The sequence below is a fragment of the Electrona antarctica genome (genome assembly GCF_951216825.1).
Source record: "Electrona antarctica genome assembly, chromosome: 2".
Lineage (NCBI taxonomy): Eukaryota > Metazoa > Chordata > Actinopteri > Myctophiformes > Myctophidae > Electrona > Electrona antarctica.
The window spans coordinates 6,340,694-6,353,519 of NC_136807.1; the positions used below are offsets into that span (position 1 = coordinate 6,340,694).

Genomic DNA, 12,826 nt, shown 5'->3' on the forward strand with positions numbered 1-12,826 from the left:
ATTGTGGTACCTCGTCATGTGTTTATGGAGGTAGATCTGAGACGTGAAGGCATATGTACACTCAGAACAAGGGAATACCTTATTAGTCTGGTAAGACTGGGACCTCACTCCTTCCAGGAGAGGTGGTTCATCGTCAAAGCTGCTGCTAAACATGACTGTGATGTGGAAAAGTGTAGAGCCTTTGTGTGTTCTCTCTCTTCCCCTCTCTCTCTCGTATATCTCTGTCTATCCTGTCTATCCTTGTCTATCTTCTCTGTGTCTGACCTAACCTCTTAGGACACTATGAGTTGGTAGAACCTGAAGGAAGTGTACATAATGTATGCACCGTATATAGGCCAGAGATCTGGTCTGACCACACACAACACAAACTGTTGCCATGCGTGCTACACGATACCGATTTGTGTGGCCATAACACAATTATCAAAATGTAAATTATTATTATAGCTTGATTAGTGCAGTGTCTTGAGTACTTGGAGGGCATTCTATTATGGGTGCATGCATTGATATGTCATGATGTTATGACATCGTTCACAAACCGCATACCAAGTAACTTTCTGCCTTCATACGGTCTTCCTTGGTCAGAAAACTAATTCCGCATTGGTTACCAGGAAGTGCAGTTAAAAAGTGTGACTCATTTCACATTGTTTCATCCGAGTCATTTTGTTTCCGATCACTTTCACATTTGACCCATTTTTATCATATTCATCAATAATACTCATCATTATGGCTGATGGGGACGAGAAGTATGACGGGATACTGCTTGCTATGGCACAACAACACGAAGGAGGCGTACAGGAGATGGTTAATGCATTTTTCAGCTTCCTCCGGCGCAAAACCGATTTCTTCACAGGTGGGGAACATGGCGCCCCCGAAAAGCTTGTGAAAGAGGCATTCACTCACCACAGCACACTGGCGTTGAATGCCAACAGAGTCAAACAGGACAGACAGGCGGACATGGAAGAGAAGGCCGGGAGAGCAGCTGCAAAGATTGCAGAGGAAGAGAGGAAGAAGAAAAATAAAGATGGTCCCCAGATTTGTGAATTGACTGATGAGAAAGCAGACCAACGTAAAACTAAAATCACCCAGAGAAATCAACAAGAGGGGACAAAAGGGCCTGTGAACACAAATGAAAGCTCGTGTGAAGAGGAGAAAGCAGACATGGGGTCTAATTCAGAGGGAGAGGACGATGAGAAGGATGAAGATAAGATGAAGTCTAATGCTGGTAATGGAGCTGACCTTCCCAACTATACGTGGACACAGAGCTTATCTGAAGTTGACCTGGTGGTGCCCTATCATGTGACGTTCCGTATCAAAGCGAAAGATGTGGTGGTCGACATCCAGCGGCGATCCCTGAAGATTGGCCTGAAGGGACATCCTCCGATCATCGACGGACAGCTCTGTAATGAGGTGAAGGTAGAGGAAAGCTCCTGGGCCATAGAGAGTGGTAAGATTGTGACTGTTCACCTGGAGAAGGTCAATACAATGGTGTGGTGGAACAAGATGGTTACCACAGATCCAGAAATCAACACCATGAAGCTCTGTCCCGAGAACTCAAAGCTCTCGGACCTAGACGGAGAGACTCGAGGTATGGTCGAGAAAATGATGTACGACCAGAGGCAGAAGTCTATGGGCCAACCCACCTCTACAGAGCAGAAGAAACAAGACATTCTTAAAAAGTTCATGGCTCAGCACCCAGAGATGGATTTCTCTAAAGCCAAATACAGCTGAGAGGTAATTTAATCTCACTAGTGGCAGTGCTGGGAGTGCTGGCATTTAAACCAAACAAAGCAAACCAAACAAGCAACTATCCATTAAAAGGTGTCCATGATGACCAGGCTGACCACCGTGATGTTGGGGACGGAGCAGGAGCGCTGGAGGATAAATAATCCCCCCCCCCAAAAAAAAGCTCCAGTCACAATCGCAACGTATTGTGAGCTTGTAGATCTGCTATTATGTGGTTAATTCATAATGCTTTCTCTGTAACTCTGGGTCCCAGCGAGACACCAAATGTATCTTTCGGGTCTCAGCTGAATTTGGGAACCAATGCAGATTAGACTTCACGTTTTTCTCACAGGTTTCGCTTCGACAACCTTCTCAAATTTAGAGAATATGAAGAGGACTATTTTGTCTTTGAATGTGCCTCCCCACATTATCTTTACGTTATTTGAAATATTTTAAATAAATTGGATTTGTGTGTGGGATCCAAATCAAGTCATAGCTTTGTCAATGCTGTCTGTTGGCTTTGTATATGGCCTATATATTATTAGGCCACATACTAAAGTACCGATGCCATTGTATATATAGGGCAGTGGCGACACCTCCTCCACAAGGTCGTCACGGAGACACGACAGCGTACGCGCCTCAAGTCTCGGCGCCCTTTTGCCACACAGGCCCAGGAACTGCTCCGCACAACACCAGCCGACACCTCCAAGGCATCCTGGATGAAGGCGAGATGGAGGGCCCAGTGGAAGGCAGCAGAACCATCCAGGCTTCACCACTACATCAAGGAACCCACATGTGTTCCCGGCCAGCCAGCACCTGCCCCGCAGGTTGTCCACCTGCCCCGCAAGTGGACAACCCTCAACCGCTTGAGGACAGGTGTCGGAGGTTTTGGTGCATGCAGAAATAGGGTCTCACAGACAGTGCCCACTGCGAATGTGGGGACCCATTACAGACTGTGGAACACATGCTGTCTAAGGACATAGACCATTCGGTGCACAGAAGAAAAGCCCATTAATTTTCCCCATAAAGATTTCCAAAGATATTTAAGAGGGGAACTAAGCCAGCCATAAAATATTTAATTCAAATTCATATACTAATTTAATAAAGGGTAGGCTAATACAATTTTTTTCTTCCTTTCTTTTTTCTTTTTTTCTTTTTGCAGTTCTTATTTTTTACATCAAAATGTTTTTTGGTCAAGATCCACCAGGAGTCTGGATGGCTTGCTTAAGATAATCTATTTATTTTCGGAAGTCTCTATTGTCCGCCACCGCTATACCGTAGAATATACGATGTAGCAGTGATGGACAATAGAGACTTCCACTGCTATACCGTAGAATCTACGGTATAGCAGTGATGGACAATAGAGACTTCCACTGCTATACCGTAGAATCTACGGTATAGCAGTGGTGGACAATAGAGACTTCCACTGCTATACCGTAGAATCTACGGTATAGCGGTGGTGGACAATAGAGACTTCCACTGCTATACCGTAGAATCTATGATGTAGCAGTGATGGACAATAGAGACTTCCACCGCTATACCGTAGAATCTACGGTATAGCAGTGATGGACAATAGAGACTTCCACCGCTATACCGTAGAATCTACGGTATAGCAGTGGTGGACAATAGAGACTTCCACTGCTATACCGTAGAATCTACGATGTAGCAGTGGTGGACAATAGAGACTTCCACTGCTATACCGTAGAATCTACGATGTAGCAGTGGTGGACAATAGAGACTTCCACTGCTATACCGTAGAATCTACGGTATAGCAGTGATGGACAATAGAGACTTCCACTGCTATACCGTAGAATCTACGATGTAGCAGTGGTGGACAATAGAGACTTCCACTGCTATACCGTAGAATCTACGATGTAGCAGTGATGGACAATAGAGACTTCCACTGCTATACCGTAGAATCTATGTAGCAGTGATGGACAATAGAGACTGCCACCGCTATACCGTAGAATCTACGGTATAGCAGTGGTGGACAATAGAGACTTCCACTGCTATACCGTAGAATCTACGGTATAGCAGTGATGGACAATAGAGACTTCCTCTGCTATACCGTAGAATCTACGGTATAGCAGTGATGGACAATAGAGACTTCCACTGCTATACCGTAGAATCTACGGTATAGCAGTGATGGACAATAGAGACTTCCACTGCTATACCGTAGAATCTACGATGTAGCAGTGATGGACAATAGAGACTTCCACTGCTATACCGTAGAATCTACGATGTAGCAGTGATGGACAATAGAGACTTCCACCGCTATACCGTAGAATCTACGATGTAGCAGTGATGGACAATAGAGACTTCCACTGCTATACCGTAGAATCTACGATGTAGCAGTGGTGGACAATAGAGACTTCCACTGCTATACCGTAGAATCTACGATGTAGCAGTGGTGGACAATAGAGACTTCCACTGCTATACCGTAGAATCTATGTAGCAGTGATGGACAATAGAGACTTCCACTGCTATACCGTAGAATCTACGGTATAGCAGTGATGGACAATAGAGACTTCCACTGCTATACCGTAGAATCTACGGTATAGCAGTGATGGACAATAGAGACTTCCACTGCTATACCGTAGAATCTACGATGTAGCAGTGATGGACAATAGAGACTTCCACTGCTATACCGTAGAATCTACGATGTTGCAGTGATGGACAATAGAGACTTCCACTGCTATACCGTAGAATCTACGGTATAGCAGTGGTGGACAATAGAGACTTCCACCGCTATACCGTAGAATCTACGGTATAGCAGTGGTGGACAATAGAGACTTCCACCGCTATACCGTAGAATCTACGATATAGCAGTGATGGACAATAGAGACTTCCACTGCTATACCGTAGAATCTATGTAGCAGTGATGGACAATAGAGACTTCCACTGCTATACCGTAGAATCTACGATGTAGCAGTGATGGACAATAGAGACTTCCACTGCTATACCGTAGAATCTACGATGTTGCAGTGATGGACAATAGAGACTTCCACTGCTATACCGTAGAATCTACGGTATAGCAGTGATGGACAATAGAGACTTCCACTGCTATACCGTAGAATCTACGATGTAGCAGTGATGGACAATAGAGACTTCCACTGCTATACCGTAGAATCTACGGTATAGCAGTGATGGACAATAGAGACTTCCACTGCTATACCGTAGAATCTACGATGTAGCAGTGATGGACAATAGAGACTTCCACCGCTATACCGTAGAATCTACGGTATAGCAGGGATGGACAATAGAGACTTCCACTGCTATACCGTAGAATCTACGATGTAGCAGTGATGGACAATAGAGACTTCCACTGCTATACCGTAGAATCTACGATGTAGCAGTGATGGACAATAGAGACTTCCACTGCTATACCGTAGAATCTACGATGTAGCAGTGATGGACAATAGAGACTTCCACTGCTATACCGTAGAATCTATGTAGCAGTGATGGACAATAGAGACTGCCACCACTATACCGTAGAATCTACGATGTAGCAGTGATGGACAATAGAGACTTCCACTGCTATACCGTAGAATCTATGTAGCAGTGATGGACAATAGAGACTTCCACTGCTATACCGTAGAATCTACGATGTAGCAGTGATGGACAATAGAGACTTCCACCGCTATACCGTAGAATCTACGATATAGCAGTGATGGACAATAGAGACTTCCACTGCTATACCGTAGAATCTACGATGTAGCAGTGATGGACAATAGAGACTTCCACTGCTATACCGTAGAATCTACGATGTTGCAGTGATGGACAATAGAGACTTCCACTGCTATACCGTAGAATCTACGGTATAGCAGTGATGGACAATAGAGACTTCCACCGCTATACCGTAGAATCTACGATGTAGCAGTGATGGACAATAGAGACTTCCACTGCTATACCGTAGAATCTACGATGTAGCAGTGATGGACAATAGAGACTTCCACTGCTATACCGTAGAATCTATGTAGCAGTGATGGACAATAGAGACTGCCACCACTATACCGTAGAATCTACGATGTAGCAGTGATGGACAATAGAGACTTCCACTGCTATACCGTAGAATCTACGATGTAGCAGTGATGGACAATAGAGACTTCCACCGCTATACCGTAGAATCTACGATATAGCAGTGATGGACAATAGAGACTTCCACTGCTATACCGTAGAATCTACGATGTAGCAGTGATGGACAATAGAGACTTCCACCGCTATACCGTAGAATCTACGATGTTGCAGTGATGGACAATAGAGACTTCCACTGCTATACCGTAGAATCTACGATGTAGCAGTGGTGGACAATAGAGACTTCCACTGCTATACCGTAGAATCTACGGTGTAGCAGTGGTGGACAATAGAGACTTCCACCGCTATACCGTAGAATCTACGGGGTAGCAGTGGTGGACAATAGAGACTTCCACTGCTATACCGTAGAATCTACGATGTAGCAGTGATGGACAATAGAGACTTCCACCGCTATACCGTAGAATCTACGGGGTAGCAGTGGTGGACAATAGAGACTTCCACCGCTATACCATAGAATCTACGGTATAGCAGTGATGGACAATAGAGACTTCCACTGCTATACCATAGAATCTACGGTATAGCAGTGGTGGACAATAGAGACTTCCACTGCTATACCGTAGAATCTACGATGTAGCAGTGGTGGACAATAGAGACTTCCACTGCTATACCGTAGAATCTACGGTATAGCAGTGATGGACAATAGAGACTTCCACTGCTATACCGTAGAATCTACGATGTAGCAGTGGTGGACAATAGAGACTTCCACTGCTATACCGTAGAATCTACGATGTAGCAGTGATGGACAATAGAGACTTCCACTGCTATACCGTAGAATCTATGTAGCAGTGATGGACAATAGAGACTGCCACCGCTATACCGTAGAATCTACGGTATAGCAGTGGTGGACAATAGAGACTTCCACTGCTATACCGTAGAATCTACGGTATAGCAGTGATGGACAATAGAGACTTCCACTGCTATACCGTAGAATCTACGGTATAGCAGTGATGGACAATAGAGACTTCCACTGCTATACCGTAGAATCTACGGTATAGCAGTGATGGACAATAGAGACTTCCACTGCTATACCGTAGAATCTACGATGTAGCAGTGATGGACAATAGAGACTTCCACTGCTATACCGTAGAATCTACGATGTAGCAGTGATGGACAATAGAGACTTCCACCGCTATACCGTAGAATCTACGATGTAGCAGTGATGGACAATAGAGACTTCCACTGCTATACCGTAGAATCTACGATGTAGCAGTGGTGGACAATAGAGACTTCCACTGCTATACCGTAGAATCTACGATGTAGCAGTGGTGGACAATAGAGACTTCCACTGCTATACCGTAGAATCTATGTAGCAGTGATGGACAATAGAGACTTCCACTGCTATACCGTAGAATCTACGGTATAGCAGTGATGGACAATAGAGACTTCCACTGCTATACCGTAGAATCTACGGTATAGCAGTGATGGACAATAGAGACTTCCACTGCTATACCGTAGAATCTACGATGTAGCAGTGATGGACAATAGAGACTTCCACTGCTATACCGTAGAATCTACGATGTTGCAGTGATGGACAATAGAGACTTCCACTGCTATACCGTAGAATCTACGGTATAGCAGTGGTGGACAATAGAGACTTCCACCGCTATACCGTAGAATCTACGGTATAGCAGTGGTGGACAATAGAGACTTCCACCGCTATACCGTAGAATCTACGATATAGCAGTGATGGACAATAGAGACTTCCACTGCTATACCGTAGAATCTATGTAGCAGTGATGGACAATAGAGACTTCCACTGCTATACCGTAGAATCTACGATGTAGCAGTGATGGACAATAGAGACTTCCACTGCTATACCGTAGAATCTACGATGTTGCAGTGATGGACAATAGAGACTTCCACTGCTATACCGTAGAATCTACGGTATAGCAGTGATGGACAATAGAGACTTCCACTGCTATACCGTAGAATCTACGATGTAGCAGTGATGGACAATAGAGACTTCCACTGCTATACCGTAGAATCTACGGTATAGCAGTGATGGACAATAGAGACTTCCACTGCTATACCGTAGAATCTACGATGTAGCAGTGATGGACAATAGAGACTTCCACCGCTATACCGTAGAATCTACGGTATAGCAGTGATGGACAATAGAGACTTCCACTGCTATACCGTAGAATCTACGATGTAGCAGTGATGGACAATAGAGACTTCCACTGCTATACCGTAGAATCTACGATGTAGCAGTGATGGACAATAGAGACTTCCACTGCTATACCGTAGAATCTACGATGTAGCAGTGATGGACAATAGAGACTTCCACTGCTATACCGTAGAATCTATGTAGCAGTGATGGACAATAGAGACTGCCACCACTATACCGTAGAATCTACGATGTAGCAGTGATGGACAATAGAGACTTCCACTGCTATACCGTAGAATCTATGTAGCAGTGATGGACAATAGAGACTTCCACTGCTATACCGTAGAATCTACGATGTAGCAGTGATGGACAATAGAGACTTCCACCGCTATACCGTAGAATCTACGATATAGCAGTGATGGACAATAGAGACTTCCACTGCTATACCGTAGAATCTACGATGTAGCAGTGATGGACAATAGAGACTTCCACTGCTATACCGTAGAATCTACGATGTTGCAGTGATGGACAATAGAGACTTCCACTGCTATACCGTAGAATCTACGGTATAGCAGTGATGGACAATAGAGACTTCCACCGCTATACCGTAGAATCTACGATGTAGCAGTGATGGACAATAGAGACTTCCACTGCTATACCGTATAATCTACGATGTAGCAGTGATGGACAATAGAGACTTCCACTGCTATACCGTAGAATCTGTGTAGCAGTGATGGACAATAGAGACTGCCACCACTATACCGTAGAATCTACGATGTAGCAGTGATGGACAATAGAGACTTCCACTGCTATACCGTAGAATCTACGATGTAGCAGTGATGGACAATAGAGACTTCCACCGCTATACCGTAGAATCTACGATATAGCAGTGATGGACAATAGAGACTTCCACTGCTATACCGTAGAATCTACGATGTAGCAGTGATGGACAATAGAGACTTCCACTGCTATACCGTAGAATCTACGATGTTGCAGTGATGGACAATAGAGACTTCCACTGCTATACCGTAGAATCTACGATGTAGCAGTGGTGGACAATAGAGACTTCCACTGCTATACCGTAGAATCTACGGTGTAGCAGTGGTGGACAATAGAGACTTCCACCGCTATACCGTAGAATCTACGGGGTAGCAGTGGTGGACAATAGAGACTTCCACTGCTATACCGTAGAATCTACGATGTAGCAGTGATGGACAATAGAGACTTCCACCGCTATACCGTAGAATCTACGGGGTAGCAGTGGTGGACAATAGAGACTTCCACCGCTATACCATAGAATCTACGGTATAGCAGTGATGGACAATAGAGACTTCCACTGCTATACCATAGAATCTACGGTATAGCAGTGGTGGACAATAGAGACTTCCACTGCTATACCGTAGAATCTACGATGTAGCAGTGATGGACAATAGAGACTTCCACCGCTATACCGTAGAATCTACGATGTTGCAGTGATGGACAATAGAGACTTCCACCGCTATACCGTAGAATCTACGGGGTAGCAGTGGTGGACAATAGAGACTTCCACTGCTATACCGTAGAATCTACGATGTAGCAGTGATGGACAATAGAGACTTCCACTGCTATACCGTAGAATCTACGATGTAGCAGTGATGGACAATAGAGACTTCCACTGCTATACCGTAGAATCTACGGTATAGCAGTGATGGACAATAGAGACTTCCACCGCTATACCGTAGAATCTACGGTATAGCAGTGATGGACAATAGAGACTTCCACTGCTATACCGTAGAATCTACGATGTAGCAGTGATGGACAATAGAGACTTCCACTGCTATACCGTAGAATCTACGATGTAGCAGTGATGGACAATAGAGACTTCCACCGCTATACCGTAGAATCTACGATATAGCAGTGATGGACAATAGAGACTTCCACTGCTATACCGTAGAATCTACGATGTAGCAGTGATGGACAATAGAGACTTCCACTGCTATACCGTAGAATCTACGATGTTGCAGTGATGGACAATAGAGACTTCCACTGCTATACCGTAGAATCTACGGTATAGCAGTGATGGACAATAGAGACTTCCACCGCTATACCGTAGAATCTACGATGTAGCAGTGATGGACAATAGAGACTTCCACTGCTATACCGTAGAATCTACGATGTAGCAGTGATGGACAATAGAGACTTCCACCGCTATACCGTAGAATCTACGATGTTGCAGTGATGGACAATAGAGACTTCCACTGCTATACCGTAGAATCTACGATGTAGCAGTGGTGGACAATAGAGACTTCCACTGCTATACCGTAGAATCTACGGTATAGCAGTGATGGACAATAGAGACTTCCACTGCTATACCGTAGAATCTACGGTGTAGCAGTGGTGGACAATAGAGACTTCCACCGCTATACCGTAGAATCTACGATGTTGCAGTGATGGACAATAGAGACTTCCACTGCTATACCGTAGAATCTACGATGTTGCAGTGATGGACAATAGAGACTTCCACTGCTATACCGTAGAATCTACGGTATAGCAGTGATGGACAATAGAGACTTCCACCGCTATACCGTAGAATCTACGATGTTGCAGTGATGGACAATAGAGACTTCCACTGCTATACCGTAGAATCTACGGTATAGCAGTGATGGACAATAGAGACTTCCACCGCTATACCGTAGAATCTACGATGTTGCAGTGATGGACAATAGAGACTTCCACTGCTATACCGTAGAATCTACGGTATAGCAGTGATGGACAATAGAGACTTCCACTGCTATACCGTAGAATCTACGGTATAGCAGTGATGGACAATAGAGACTTCCACTGCTATACCGTAGAATCTACGATGTAGCAGTGATGGACAATAGAGACTTCCACTGCTATACCGTAGAATCTACGATGTAGCAGTGGTGGACAATAGAGACTTCCACTGCTATACCGTAGAATCTACGGTATAGCAGTGATGGACAATAGAGACTTCCACTGCTATACCGTAGAATCTACGGTATAGCAGTGATGGACAATAGAGACTTCCACTGCTATACCGTAGAATCTACGATGTTGCAGTGATGGACAATAGAGACTTCCACCGCTATACCGTAGAATCTACGATGTTGCAGTGGTGGACAATAGAGACTTCCACTGCTATACCGTAGAATCTACGGTGTAGCAGTGGTGGACAATAGAGACTTCCACTGCTATACCGTAGAATCTACGATGTTGCAGTGATGGACAATAGAGACTTCCACCGCTATACCGTAGAATCTACGATGTAGCAGTGATGGCCAATAGAGACTTCCACCGCTATACCGTAGAATCTACGATGTAGCAGTGATGGACAATAGAGACTTCCACCGCTATACCGTAGAATCTACGGTATAGCAGTGATGGACAATAGAGACTTCCACTGCTATACCGTAGAATCTACGATGTAGCAGTGATGGACAATAGAGACTTCCACTGCTATACCATAGAATCTACGATGTCGCAGTGATGGACAATAGAGACTTCCACCGCTATACCGTAGAATCTACGATATAGCAGTGATGGACAATAGAGACTTCCACTGCTATACCGTAGAATCTACGATGTAGCAGTGATGGACAATAGAGACTTCCACCGCTATACCGTAGAATCTACGATGTAGCAGTGATGGACAATAGAGACTTCCACCGCTATACCGTAGAATCTACGATGTAGCAGTGATGGACAATAGAGACTTCCACTGCTATACCGTAGAATCTACGATGTTGCAGTGATGGACAATAGAGACTTCCACCGCTATACCGTAGAATCTACGATATAGCAGTGATGGACAATAGAGACTTCCACTGCTATACCGTAGAATCTACGATGTAGCAGTGATGGACAATAGAGACTTCCACTGCTATACCGTAGAATCTACGATGTTGCAGTGATGGACAATAGAGACTTCCACTGCTATACCGTAGAATCTACGATGTTGCAGTGATGGACAATAGAGACTTCCACTGCTATACCGTAGAATCGACGATGTTGCAGTGATGGACAATAGAGACTTCCACTGCTATACCGTAGAATCTACGGTATAGCAGTGATGGACAATAGAGACTTCCACTGCTATACCGTAGAATCTACGATGTAGCAATAGAGTCTTCCACCGCTATACCGTAGAATCTACGATGTAGCAGTTTAAAAAAAAATCACACCCGTGTGAACTGAGTGGTGTAAGGTCTTATATAGCAGACAGACTAACAAAGCCAGTTGTAGGAGTGGTTTACACCACTCGAAAAACAAAAAAAACATTTAGACATTCCACATGTTAGAATTTCCTTCGGATTAAAAAAACAACAACAAACATTTAGACACCATGTTAGAATTTCCTTTGGATTTTACATCTTATAAATGAGGTGGAACGGGTACAATTACCGATTTAAAAATGCAAATTGATTAGAGTTATCAGGAATGACAGTACATATACTGCCTTAAAAGGGATAGTTCACATTTTTTTAACTTAAAGGACCACTTCACCACTTTTCATACACTTCACCACTTCTGTCTTCATATAATAGGTCCTCACTAATAATCATGATAAAATGGCACGATTTTTTTTGTCTCACTGTGGAGAGTTTAGAAACCGTCTTCCAGTGACATCATCATTAGGCAGATTTGTTTTTAAACAAGATTTATTTACAAAAATGTTTAGATTTTCATTATCGTGAGAACTCTTCAGCTGTACATTCTGCAAATAAGTCCTCTGAAACCACAGAACTCTTCAGCTGTACATTCTGTAAAGAAGTCCTCTGAAACCACAGAACTCTTCAGCTGTACATTCTGCAAATAAGTCCTCTGAAACCACAGAACTCTTCAGCTGTACATTCTGCAAATAAGTCCTCTGAAACCACAGAACTCTTCAGCTGTACATTC

The 12,826-nt window shown here is 44.0% G+C and overlaps 1 protein-coding gene across 1 annotated transcript; it reads left to right on the plus strand.

The window, feature by feature from the left end:
- Nucleotides 1-723: 723 nt before the first annotated feature.
- LOC306939823 (nuclear migration protein nudC-like) lies at nucleotides 724-1,728 on the plus strand (the record flags this gene model as incomplete). The annotated part of the gene is made up of 1 exon (XM_079524552.1): nucleotides 724-1,728. The coding sequence occupies one exon, from the start codon at nucleotides 724-726 to the stop codon at nucleotides 1,726-1,728; it is 1,005 nt and encodes a 334-aa protein (XP_079380678.1).
- Nucleotides 1,729-12,826: the final 11,098 nt, after the last annotated feature.